Source organism: Prunus avium, chromosome 5 (genome assembly GCF_965620075.1).
Source record: "Prunus avium chromosome 5, drPruAviu1.hap1.1, whole genome shotgun sequence".
Taxonomy (NCBI): Eukaryota; Viridiplantae; Streptophyta; class Magnoliopsida; order Rosales; family Rosaceae; genus Prunus; species Prunus avium.
The window spans coordinates 20385056-20399258 of NC_142288.1; the positions used below are offsets into that span (position 1 = coordinate 20385056).

The 14203-nt window shown below is 36.6% G+C and overlaps 1 protein-coding gene across 1 annotated transcript; it reads right to left on the reverse strand.

Moving 5' to 3' along the window:
* Positions 1-363: 363 nt before the first annotated feature.
* ARK3 (armadillo repeat kinesin 3) lies at positions 364-10189 on the reverse strand. Its single transcript, XM_021978030.2, has 19 exons — positions 9590-10189; positions 8594-8694; positions 8374-8496; positions 7706-7891; positions 7319-7540; positions 7012-7168; positions 6575-6724; positions 6124-6212; positions 5645-5848; positions 5247-5393; positions 4570-4701; positions 4345-4476; positions 3405-3540; positions 3206-3298; positions 2327-2452; positions 2093-2218; positions 1312-1455; positions 969-1097; positions 364-883 (listed from the first exon to the last, which is right to left on the reverse strand). Exons 1-19 carry the CDS (start codon positions 9789-9791, stop codon positions 723-725), a joined length of 2760 nt encoding a protein of 919 aa, XP_021833722.1. The 5' UTR covers positions 9792-10189; the 3' UTR covers positions 364-722.
* Positions 10190-14203: the final 4014 nt, after the last annotated feature.

Here is a 14203-nt window from a genome sequence, read left to right on the forward strand (position 1 = left end):
CGTGTCAAAATTGGTTGTTATACATGTCGCAAGACTTGGGACACATAAATGTGGCATGCGCCACATACACTGTCTTTGGCAGTTTTTGACTGAAACTGAGGAGCCTTAATTTCCATGGAAAAGTGTGTTTTGGAATCGTCAGTATGAAATCGTACAGACAAATACTAGAGGATTTGTTTTCTGTCCTTTTCCCTGTTGTTTGTCCATTCGTTTTTTTTTTTCTTGCTTTGGAGAGGGACTATATATATCTGTATGTTAGTGCATTCTGTTCTCGTTTCAAGATTGCTTTGTTTCCAGAGGTTGTCCAAAAGTTTTGAGCACTTGCAACATGGCACTCTTTAGTTTATTTTACAAGTGATTCCGAAAAAACAAAAAATTAGTTATCTTTTTCGTATTTGTTTCATATACAAATCAATATACAAACTAGTTAGAAGCTACATATGGGATGCCATTCAGGTGAAACATGAACTGATAATAATTTGATCAACAAATTAGGGCAGTTTCTAATTAATTAACTAAATATTAGGACTATAAACCAAAGAGCGCCCGGCCAATGAATGGCAACTTCCTCAAAACAAGCTGGTGAAGTGCAGCTGCAAGCAAGGATTCCCTTTTTGTTTGTGTGGAAAGATCAATCCTCAGATTTTGAGTTTAAATCAGGCTGATTCTTGTTGCTGCATTCTCCCACACCTTCACAATGTTTCCATTATGCCATGAACTCTTCAATTATCTATCCGTAGCCGCCTTAGTTCAGCTTGGAAGGTAGGGCTCGAAGTTAGTGTTCGATATGCAAGAGTTCTGATGTCTTCACGTGAACAGTCTCGAGAAATGCGGACCAGCTCCCACAGAGCACCAGTACTGATCATGTCTTTTGCATTAACTTCTGAAAAATAAATTAACAGTTCAGCAAACACTCTAGAGGAGATTAGCTAGTTCATGGTGCTTGGGGGAGGAGGAGGAGAGTTTACCATGTTGCGCCAAGTGGCAGAGTGCAAGCTCAATGTGGCGCCTGATTGGCGAGGCATCATTATTAGCATTCTGTACAATCCATGAAAGTGCACCATCCTCAATCAGCAGAGACCTTCCAGTCTTGGTCCCTACAATGAATTAACCAATTTAAGTCCAAATTGGATGATTAAATTATATATGCTTTACAAATTCTTCACAAAACGAAACTTTTGTCAACAGAAAAGCAAACAAATTTATGAAGTAATGCTGGACTGTATAATAATGTTCAATGCGATAAGCACAAACTCTTTGAAGACAAGCACATGAAGATCTTTTCCATAAACCCATAGCTAGCATCTTTACCTTGTGTAGATGCTCTAGACTCGCATTTTGCGAAGTTTGCTATTCCACGAGCAACTTGTGCAAGAACATCAGGATGCCCACATCTGACCATTCCTAGCAACGCTTTGATGCCACCTTCACCCCTTAGCTTACTCTGTAATTTATCTGAACAAGCAATTTCATTGTTGTTAGTGACAGCAAGATAGAATACTCAAATTATCTTTTGTTGGTTAATGCAAATACAAGCACTTCAGAAAGGAATTAGTGCAATTGTCAAAACCATTTCCTAACTAATTATGTCTGTCATAAGAGATGGTTTTACCACTACTGCAAAATACCCAGTTTGAATGAAGTATATGATTGAATTGTAACCTTTAAAAGTTAAGAGACTAATTAAAACAGAATATGGAAGAGCCTTAACAACTACTACATCAACCTTTCCATGAGTAGTTTACCTTTTTAGTTAAATCTGACTAAATCAAGACCTTCACAAACACTTGATAATTCAACTACAAGCACAACTTACTAATAGCCGCACCACAAGAGTGTAAATTACTACAACTGTTTCCATAAGTTTTCATTTCAGGTAAATATGATTAAATAACCGGCCCGTTTGTTATTGAAAAATCAGAAAGAAAAAGAAATAGACATCTTCCTAAACCCCAATATTACAATTAGAAGAAAGTATATAAAGAACCACCCTGATGGAGAATGATGAAGATCCTACTTTCAGCAACTTGATGGGGTTTGTGATTAAGGATATGATTAAGGAATTGAACATTGAAGAGGTCAGCAAGTTTACCATTTCCACAGAGATTAGCAATGGCTCCAGCAACCATTCGAAGGGTTTGTGGATCTTCACCATTTGCTGCTGTCATAGATAACAAACTAATTCCCCCTTGAGTCATTATCAGCTCCTGGTTGGTTTCTGATTTAAACCAAAGAAGAATTATACCGCAAATTAGAGAGTAGAGACATTATCAGTCAATATTGTAATGCATACTAAGCATTATGAATTTGGGACATAAATTGTTACCATTCATTGCTAGATTTGCAATTGCCCCCGCTGCAACTCTATGTATGGTTTCATCCTCAGAGCTTTTAAGTAGCATCAACAAGGATGTAAGACCACCAGCCTCTACAATTTTCTCCTGATTTGCTTCTGCGCATTAGGAGGAGAGCACGTATTATTGCTTGCTGATGCAGTGAGTACTAAAAATACTGATACTATGAAGCGGTAATATCAGATATAGAGGTATAGCTTTATTCAACATGGCACAATAGTCAGAATATAATATATAGAAGTGAGCTTTGTTCAATGTAGCACAATATCGTAACCCACTAAGGGGTACATTTTAATCAAAAAAATAAATTAAGGAGACACATTGTATAAAATAATCATTCAGTGCATATAGATAACAAAATATATGACCTCAAATTGACCACGTAAAGTGAGATCCCTATCCCATCCCATGCTTTCACAAACTTTCACTGAACTCCAAATCAGATTGCTGATCCAATCAATAATTTCTCTATATTATTTTATGCATTTATTTATCATTCTTTTCTATAACCTACCGCCCTCTTTTTACAATCATTTGATAAAGAATCATCTAATTGCCTGTGCACTTACCACTGGTTCTAAACAAACAATGGAAGCTAAACGGAAAAGGGAATTAGTTCTATACTTTCAATGTTATTGTTACACATATGGTACAGCGCCACTTGGGCAATTATTCCCTGATCTTCCCATCTGAAAGGTTTTTATGAAGAAAAAAAAAAAAGAAGCATTGTGCCACAGGTAAAATCCAATCAGACTTGCCAAGATTAAGCAAATAATTATAGCATGAAGATGGGCTTGTGATATGACAGCAGCAGTGTAAGGAAGTCAAAAATGGTAAAGAAATATTATCACCTTCAGCAGCAAGATTTGCTACAACTTTAACAGCATGAATTCGCACATCATTGTCTTCTGCTTCAAGCAATGACAAGATCTTTTGCAATCCCACTGATAATATTGTCTATTGTCAGTAATAAACAAGAGCAAAGATTGATACACTTAAAAACATAATGCACGAATTAAAAATAAGTTTAGCACAGGAACAGACTGCAACCTTGCTCAAAGAGTTTTGCTATTGAGGTTTTCTCCTCATTTCCTGAATCTTTGAGCTGTGGATGTCTAACTTGAGTCATAAGGGATTCAAGGGCACCAACTTTTCCAGGCTCATTCCTGTCTAGTCGTTGACTTGTCTACAAAAGCATATCCGTAAGAATCCATGTTTCAAGACTACGAGCATACCACGGCCTTGCATGGAATGGCCCCATTAATGCATGACCGAAAAAAAAACATAAAAATATATACAGGCAGAGGGATTCATTGGACCTGCTCATATGCTGAAAGTGTTTTCTAACAGCTCACAGCATCATCACAAACTTTGTAAGAGTTGACAGTCTCCAAAGTTTAGATTCACTTTCTTTACAAATGTGACTTCTAGTTATCTAAATATGGAGCACGTAATAAAAAAACTCACTACGGATATGTTCACTTTGTGTCAAATTTAAACTGCAAATCCAAGTGCTTTGGGCTATGGAACTTGTTTAGACCTCACTGCAAAATTTTCTTTTAGAGCTTTTAATGATTTTATTATCCCATTTCTTGGTTTAATTCAGGCCTGACAAGCCAAAGGCAAAGTTTGACTTGAACCATCTTGATCAAACCAAAGCAGAATCACTAAACAAGACCATGTGTCTATATTTCTCACCAGCAAAACAAAGATACTACTAACCACTAGAATGTTCTTTTGGGGTAATATTCAACTTATAAACTCCCCTAAAAGAATAGGAGCTGGACCATTTCTCTCTTAAGAGGTAATATTTGAGTTTTGAATTCAACTGCATATTTATTAAGCCATCCTGTGGAGTTATTTCAGCGAAGGAAAATTATTATTCTTACTGGGGAAAAAACAATCAACAAAAGTGAGAACAATTAAAAATGAGGATATAATTGGAAGATGATTCCCAACACAATACTTATAAATTCTACAAGCAGCTTACCTCATTAGCTTCAAAACTTAGTTGCAACAACTGACTGTGTAGTGTTGCTATTTCTCCTTCAAGTTTCTCTTTCTGATGTTCCTCATCTTCCAGCATCTTACGAAGCTTTAAGATCTCCGAATTTCCAGCTGCCTAGAACATCAAATAATTGCTCTATGTAACACCAACAAAATGTCAAATTTTGGTTAAATGAGATTAAAAATTATTAAGTCAGTTATAACGCACCTCGGACCTTTTCCATTGAGTCAATTGAATTTTAAGAGTTTGCACTTCCTCTTCAGCAGCCTTCCTAAGAAGCGTCTCTTTCTGGAGCAACTTCGTTAGGTCATCAATTTCCTCAACATGCACCCTGCAACTCTATGTACAATAAAATTGTTAAGAACACTCTTCAACATGTCATATGTAAAGGAAGAAAGGACCAAAAATAATCGATTTGGCAGGGGCAGTGAGAAATATATCAACTCAAATAAAAAAACCAATACTTGGAAATTGCGCAAACTGGATCAATGGGAGAAATGCAATGTGAAAGGCACCTGAAAACTAGGATGACTTCGTGCTATGCTATTGACAGGTTAAAAGAAGAAAGCAGCCTCGATATACATAGACGCTAGAATGTGTGGCCAATGTCCAAATTTCGACCGTGCAAATTTTTGAAACCTTGACCTTGATAAAATGCATTATGTTTTCTTTCTTCCCTAATGTAATCAATAATATAATCAGGAACATCTAGAAGAGTCAACTACCAACAATAATGCTATGAAGAAAAAGAAAGTAGAGATGGTAAATATGTTGTATGGTATGTTGTTTTAAGCAAAACAATATATGACAAGATGGAAAAGAACAGAAAAACATATATAGCTTTCCCTTTTTTTTTATTTTTTCTAGAGTATAGACCATAATACCTCTTTGATAGTTGTCACATTAGAGCCATCATCTTCAGGTCCATTTGTGATTTTTTCACTGCCATGCTTTTTCTGATTCATCACCAACTGCTCTTCAAGCTTCTTTATTGATTCCATATAGTCTTTCTGATATTTTACTCTTTCCTTCTACAAGGGAGGAAATATGGATTTAAATAAGCATAAACATTCTCTCAGAAAAAAAGAAGAAGCATAAACAAACTCAAGGCAGACAATACAATTAAGTTTTCCTTCCTTGCTTTTAAAACAAATCCCACCAGCTATATTTTTCTTTGTAGTAATGAACCACAGAATAATGTTTAAATCAGTAATTAAAAAATGTTAAACTGTATAACCATGTGAAGGCCAACTAGCTTTCCAAATCTTGGTACAAAATTTACCTCCAGTCCATCTGCATAGTTCCTTTCAACCTCTGATATCCGATTTTGTGCTTCTATGGTTATTCTTTCAATCTCATCCTCAAATGCTTTCTGCTGCCTTTCATGTTCTGCAATGAGTTTGTCTAATTGTATATCTAGCCTTCTTGCCAAACTTTTGTAGTCGAATTCTTCCTTCAATTTCAGCATATTTTCCACTTTCATAGCCTATGTGAGCACAAAATTTCAGTATCTTCCAAATAACAGATATGCATAAACACATATACATTTTGCACAGAGTATTCCCTTGAAAGTTTTTTCTGTGGTTTTCTGTGGACATTGATCATACAGATAAAACCCACGCAAACAAAAATAAAGAAAAGCACTGGTATATTGCCATAATGTTCACAAATTTGGCTAATTTACCTATGACAACTATACCAATTAGTCCAGAGAGGCAAATTCAAAGTATAAAGAAACAAGAAAGTGAATTTGGAACCCACCCGCTGTCCAAACATAATAGTACTAGCTGTCTCTCCTCGATGACGGGGTGATGGACCAATAGTAATAACCAGTGATGTTCTTGCTGTGCCTGTTGCAATTTACCGGTGTCAGGCATAGAATGTTGAAATGTCAAAAGATATAATACTGCAATCCGTGTAAGGGTTTTTTTTCTTTATTTTAAAAGCAACATAGGCGTGGCCTGGGAAGCAACATTTATTTATTTATCTTTAACATACAAGTGTCTTTTGGTCTATTGTGTGTCCTGTTTATCTATTGGACTCATGAACTATTTGAGAGGTCAAGAATCATACTCAAGATAGCCGTGAAAAAAAATCTACAAGTATACACCTGAATGAAGATAACATATTCTGATACAATTTTATTTTACAGAAAAATAGAGATGAAACCACGCAACAAGGAAAACTTACTCGCATATTTAATGCATCTTACCTCCAAATGAATCCCGAAGCAATCTTGTGAGTTTTGAATCTCGAACTGGAACATGTGCACTATTCTCTGCCAATGCATTAATGCACTTGCCCAATGCACTCAAGGAGAGATTGATTGATTTGGCTTCTTCTAGTGTATGTCCTTCACTTCCTGGTACATGAAAGATTAACCAACAACAAATATCAGACCCTGCCCCCATATAAAAGTACATATCTGTCATAGCGAAAAAATGTATATATAAGATAGTTTTCCTGAAAAATTATGTTTTGTGGTTCTCTATTGTACAGTAACGCTAAGCTTATGGCAAGAAAGGATTCAATTTTCTGAGTGTTCTCAACAAAAACGAAATACTGTATTAGGAAACAAAAAACAGAATAACAGCCAGTCAATCATAAGTAAGGAGACTGTTATTATTTCCATTCACCGCATGCACGCACCTGATTTGTCAATACGCTCTGAACCAGCAAGATCCACCACAACCAACTTGCTCTTTCGAACAACAGGAGGCTTTAGACTTTTAACCATGTGAGAATTGTTCCCATTTTGGCTTGTCAGAGCTGAATCTCTTCCTTTGACAGACTTCTTTACGTTTACCTGTAGCATTTTAGATTTCTTTTCTTTTAATAAGTAGCATAACCCATATCTCTTAATGCTCCAACATTATCAGCTTATAAAATTTACAGTGAGTTCCACTTACTTTCAAAAACATAAGCATAGCAAAACAAGAAAAAGCAAATGGCTTACCATCAGAATAGCATGACTACGAGAAGATTCAGTATTCAATTTTGTATTTGTAGCAAAGCGGTGAGCCTCCCCTAATCTTAGCAGTTCCACAAAACTCTGATGGTCCCTAATTTCGACTAGGCTAGCCCCTGGTACTGAGACATCACCGGTCTTTGGGTCCTCCACTATAGAAATGTTATCATTGGCTGGATCAAGGAGGTCCTGTATAGTTTCCATGTAAAGCTGCATACATGCATAAAGAACCAGAATGTTAGAGAAACCATAAAGTCTCTAGTAAATTTGATCAATAATAAAGGTCAAATATCTATAAATAACAGTAAAATTATAAACCAACAACAATAATGATATTTAAATATATTATTAACACCAGTTTCAGAGGCAAACAACCTGCAAATACGAGACTGACAAAGAATCAGACTCTAGAGATACATCTGCTAAAATATCCTCCATAGCACGAACCATTATTCCACGAGCAGCAGTGTCTTCTTCTCCAAGTATTCCAAGAGTATATGTTTTCCCTGTACCGGTCTGGCCATATGCCATTACTGTTCCATTATAACCTTCAAGAACACTCTGGTGAAGGAAATTTCAAGATGGGATGTCAATTGAACGAAGTTCCACAAAAAAAAAAAAGAAAAAAAAGAACTTCTTAACCATATGAATAGGCATATATATAATATAGATATATGCATATGCTTATGTATTTCCCACTTATGAAAGGAGTGTTAATGCTTAGCTACAATCTCCGGGGATGGGGTGATATACATATGCAAAATCATAATATTAAGTAACGGAAAATCTACCAACTACACCTAGAAGTAGATACAGTCTTTCTGACATAGTGTGAGTCCAAACAGAAGTAGATAACATTAATGAAAATGCAAAAATTTCACTAAAATGCGTGTTACAGATTATGTGGATCCTTGGAATACACCAAATGCCTAGATTAAAAATTTAGCTTGACCAACTTCCAAATGACCAGTTCAAAAGGCAAAAGCTAATTTTTAAATGACTACAAGGTTTATGAAGGAAACTAATGAGTTATGCATGTGCACCTCAACAACAGGCTTTGCCACTACTTCATAAACACGCTTTTGGGATGCAAACTCAGTGAGCACTTCATCGAACTCATAAGTATCCGTGTCCCAATTGTTTTTCCGAAGTTTCAACCTTTTCAGCTGCAATAGACCAAAATAGATTTACTTTCCATGGCCATAAATCAGATACTAACCGGAAGACAGTGAGCTATTAATAAATCAAGTTTTAGCAGGATACCTCTGGCTGTAATTCTACACAATCAGCAAAATCAGCATCTGCAACCATTTCCTCAGCATTACGTGGTCGCAATCTTACAGCAACTCGGACTCTTCCAGGAACTAGACCCAAGAAAAGAAAAGTTGAATGACCAACCACAAAGCATTTACAATTCTTTAGTTATGGGATAGGGAAATAAACTCATGCTAGGAACCTCTTTTGATCAACAAATAATAAATTTTTGGGAAACCTAATGCTAGTGCAAAAGGAAGAACCTACCGGTTAGCATTACAGCTTACAGTAGAAAAGGACAATTAATTGTCTTCAAGGAGAGGAAAACTTTACACTAGAACTTCCCACGAATGTAGCATTGAACAAATTATTTTGACATCAATGATGTATCCTACTATTTCATCTCCAAGAAAGACGAGGAGAATCAGAGATGAATTTACAATTTAAGGTTTAAATAGGAAAAAAATTATTGAGCTTTCGACACATAAGGCAGGCGTAAAATCAAATTATTTCTGCTAACTTGACCATTTGCACAGGCATACTATAACACGATTGCATAGCTTAGTTTACAGACTGCTCATCAATTTAACAGGGCAAAAAACACAAGTTTCCATGTATACCCAATTGAATTATGGGACAATCAAATGCTCCATAACTCAAAAAGGTTTTCGCTCTGAAACACGGGATAGTTATCCATCCTCAGAAAAGTGAACACCAAATTCGACGACTTTATTTGTTTAACTGTTTGGAAGTACTTGTATTGCTTAACATAGCTATGCTAACCCTGGTTTTACTTCCAAATGCAAACCACATTAATGCCATATTATCTAAAAAGGCCTGGAGATTCTAATATGTCATAACACCTATCTAACTAGTTTTGTTAACTCACATTTATTTGCACAATCCTATCAAAACCGCCAAAATCAACAAAAACAAAAAAGCAAGAAATAAGTTCCCCAGTATCTCAATTACAAAATGCATCACAACCCAAAATTCTGAACTCACCTCCTGTATCATTTTTAGAAGTAGCAGGTCCAGCACCACCACCGCCGATAGAGCCAGTGCTGTTCCGGCGGGGCCCAGAAGCAGGCAAAGCCTTGGATTTGACAGAAGACTTCGGGTTGGAGTTGAGAGAGAGAGGCCTATCCACCTTATGAGAGCTCCTCTGAGTGCCATCTCGGTAATTATACCCGCCTGACGCGGCCATTGCAATTAACAACGAGAAATGAAACTTCAAAAATGGGTCTTCAACTTCACCAGAGGCAAACACATACAAAAGGAGCAATCTTAGAAATTCGAAGAAGAACCCAGAAAGACCCAAGTGTCTGTCTTCAAAATTAAACAATTCCCAGAAAAACCCAAGTGCAATATTTGAAGTTTGAAGAAGAAATGCAGTTCGTGCAGAGGTGATGGGATGTTGTAGAAGCAGTAGCAGAGTAGTAGTTAGTGAGTCCTTCAAGTGGTAGTGGAGCTAAATCGTGTGGAATGCGACTCAGATAAATCCGGGTTTCTCTTTTGATTTGGTGCTTTCAGCCTTTTGCTTCCTCAAATCCAAGCCTACTGGGACAGTGAGAGAGAGAGAGAGAGAGATTAGAGAGAGAAAGCAAAGCGTATTTGACTTGGTTTACTTGTGTATAAAGAGAGAGAGAGTGATGGTCCCGTCACACCTTAGTGGGTCCCCATTTTGCTCCATTTCCTTTGGGCCTTAAGTCTTCAAGTACGATAATGTCCTCGTGTTTTTGTTGCTGAGGGGTAATTTAATCACGTTATGCAACCACTAACCACCAATGAATTGACAAAACTACCACCACCATTTCTATGATAACAGTAAGACCCACCAGTTTCATAATATATATGTTTTAATCTGTGACATAATTAAGTACACACAGATTTAGTGGCGCCAGAATTTGAAAAAATGAATAAGAAATGGAGCAAAATGGATAGGAGCTGATTACCCTTAGCAAAATGATGAGAGCTCAAAGAGCAAAGAGGATGAGAGAGAGAGAGAGAGAGGTTAGCGCTTTTGCTTTTAAAAAAAAGAACAGCAAAAGTGAGGGAAGGAGCAATTCTAGAGATGTAGAATTATGAACAAACTTTGGAATTTAATGGTGCCAAAAAGAGCATTAACCATTTGAATACTGTCCCCTTATTTTAATGGAGCACTAAATCAAACCAAATGAAACTTTCAAGCACCCTTTTCCCAGCATACCAGAATGGGGCCTTCCTGCGATGCTTTGCTTTTGGAAAAAATAAAAAGAAGAAAAAATAATGGTCCCCATGATTTGTTCGGAATCAGAATCCCCCAATTTCAAACACACATCTTTCTACAAAGTTAATTGGCCTTGACTTTCTTATTTTCTTTCAAGACCAATGACGCAAGTGGTAGGGATAATTTGTTTCAGAGCAAATGTGAAGTGTTCATCTGCAGAAAAATGGTAGAAGATGAAGATGGTAATTTGCAGCATTTATAGCCCTTACCATTTGTATCAAACTGGTTTTGTTCATTTTTAGTTTATATGCAGAGAATTTTGCGGCCTATTTATATTTATAAGATGGCAAGCTTCAATCATGGGTTTGAAAAAGACACTGTTCTCACCTACCTAATGTTTCAAGCGAGCAGAAAAATTATAGTACGATTTAACACATCAATGTGGCTCTACCATGGCCATTCAAGTAGTTTAAATGTCCCATTGTTTAGGGCCTTCCTTCAGAGGGGCCCTGAGCTTTCTTGGCACAGAAGATGTCTCTCTACCAATAAATTCACTTTGAGAAAATTAAAGATGTGCTTAGGTTAATGTCAGCACAAGGCAATGTGCATCAATCTGATGATGACCACACGAAACCTTCAACATGACTACTATATACTCTCTATGTTTCCATCATAAAGATAAGAGAAGAAATCAACTCATTTACCTGACACGTATGGTTTTCGAGTGATTACATGTATATAAGATTTACCTTAAGACCATACACTCGATGAGAAGTGGGTTGCGAGAATTTCTGTCGATATCAAAATCAAAAACCTAAGGTAGAGGATCATAAAAGCATGTTTGACATGTGTATTAAATTGTCAATCTAGGTGACCCGTTGAAAGGGATCAAAATCATTTATAGTAGTTTAGATTGATAACAAGTTAAATTGTCTAGCAACACCAACACATAACACCAAAAGAATACTTCCCATTATTTCGATGTGCTAGATCGATTTGGTGAACCAATTATGTGCATTCAGGAAACCATAATTGTTTCCAAGGAAGTTCTTATACCTATTACATGACAACCAAATGCATCAATAAATTTGAACCAATTATATGTAAAGGGTCACAATCCAAGGGACCAGTGCACCAATGACACATTGACCAGTCGAATTTTTTGCCTCATGAGTTTCAAATTTCAATGATCTAAAGTGATAGATATGTTTCATAACTTTCTAGTTCTGAAAGGGAAGGGGCCTTAGGGAAAGAGGGATAAAGCAATGTTCTTAGTTTGATGAAAAAAAATTTCATCATTAAAAGAAACATGAACAGTATATTTAACCCATTTTGCGAGGAAAAAAAAGTGAGAGAGAGAGAGAGGAAAAGAAAAGGATCATGATTGCTAGTTGCTCCACCACCGCAGGCCTTATAGGCTAGTGGCAGCCTTTATGTTACTTTCTCATATCTTGAAGGGTGGTCAGTTTAAAATGCTTCATATTTAGAGCAATCGGTCATGGATGAGTAAATGCATATAATACATAGTTGAGTTGCTCACCCAGAAATTCACATGAATTGTTGGCATGACATCAATGTTTGCTTCCAACACACTTCAATTATTAAGTCACTCAATCAATCACAGGTCTTACTTTATGGCTGAGTAACATGCAATTCAGGTGAGCAGTTAATTAACCTTTTTTTTTTCTCGAGTTTAAAAAAAATTTCAGCTATGAAGTCCCAATTCTTTTTATTTGAAACAAATATGGCTATAAATCATGTTAGACAACCCACATAATTTGGCTTTTATGATATATATATATATATAGCATCTACAATGAGTTCCCTAAATCACCTCATTAGACAAATTTTATGGAGGAATTGGAAAAATACAACTCCAACCATGCTCCCTATCCACCTCCTAAAATAGGGAGACCTTTAGGAGCTCCTAAATCTGAGAAGAGAGAAAGGACTCCTAGTGGCTCCCTATAATTTAATGTTGCTTTATTTAAAGAGTATTTCAAACCTTTAATTAATGTTAACTATTTTTTATATTATTTTTTAATAGAGATGAACCAATTAAAAAAGAGTTATAGCATTTATGACTTCCTAAACTAGAGGGCACCATTGGAATTTAAATTTGATAGAGAGCTACTAAAATAACTTTTATATGTTTTTAGCTAAAATTTAACTAAAAAATAGAGAGCGTGCTTGTGGATGCTAATCAACTCTCTTAATTGTATACCTGGGATCTCTGTTTATTTTCCTTTTTGATTCCTCGCTGTATTGTATAAATTTTCTCCTTAAGAGATGAATATTCATGCAGAAATTCTCAACTTCTTCATGGTATCAGAGCAGAGATCCTCTGTCTCTGCCCTCATCTTCCCATTCTCCCTCTAAGCTTGCTGCCCAGAAATTTTGTCGCTACTAACTCCGATCAAGCTATTGTTTGCTGTTTGATCGAGTTGATTTTTCTCCTTTCTACTCAGATCGAGTCAATGTGCGAAGCCTAGCCACTCTTGCCGCTGCCACTTTCTAGCACCGCTACTCTCTCTCTTATTCATCTGCGACTCCACTAGTTCTTCAAATATGTTTCACGTGGCTCAAGGTTTTGGTTTGTCAACTGTGTCATGGAACTGGTCACACAGCTCTTATTTGTCCAACTTTGTGTCATATGGCTCATGCTAGTCCCAAGCTTGCTGGCCCTACCCCACCTTCTTCTCATGTGCCTTACTATGACATTGGGTTGTTAAGCTCATAATTTCATACATATACATGCCTTAGTTTCTTAGAATTCTGAGTCATTTACCTCTCTTTGTGTGTTTTGTAGGTCAATGGAGCAAGAGAGCATAATTCATGCAATTCAAGCATGTTAAGGCCTGATTTAGATGATTGGAAGAAGAGCTCAATTTGGGCTACACTCCCTTGTCAGTCAAGTTTCGTTGGTAACATTGCAGTCCTTATTTCAATGATCTACACCGCTCAGATGAGGAGACATCCTTCATGGACGTTGTTCCAATGGGTGTCTATTATAACATATCCAAAAATGCAGCCTAATTAGATAAATCTGGAGTTCGTCACCCATCAAACACTGAACCATGCTCAGGAGGACGTTTGTCTGCAGCTACCAAAACTGAAGACTGAGTTATCAATTCGTTTCGGACTTAAATTCTTCATCCGAACTTGGATTAGCCTAAATGACATGTGGTTGAAAAGATGACATTCTGAACTTCAAGATGGAGGGCTCAAAGTCGTCATTTGCTTAAGGGAAGCCCAATTCGTGAGCCCATGAAGTTGATGGCCATTCTAACCTAAGCATAAGCTAATTGTTGCTTGGTAATTCTGAATTAAGCATGAGGTGATTTTTTATGATGGGGAAGTTAGGTGAGCTGATTCAAGTGGAGTTTTCCAGTAGCCAGAAGAAATAAAGA

Bases quoted from the DNA above. Each gene is read 5' to 3' on its own strand.
- ARK3 (XM_021978030.2), bottom strand. From the start codon at position 9,791: ATGGCCGCGTCAGGCGGGTATAATTACCGAGATGGCACTCAGAGGAGC. The intron at 7,541-7,705 runs GTTGTTTGCCTC...GCATGTATGCAG, and splicing joins TGTCAGTCTCGTATTTGCAG to CTTTACATGGAAACTATACA. The intron at 5,394-5,644 runs GTAAATTTTGTA...CCTCCCTTGTAG, and splicing joins ACTATGCAGATGGACTGGAG to AAGGAAAGAGTAAAATATCA.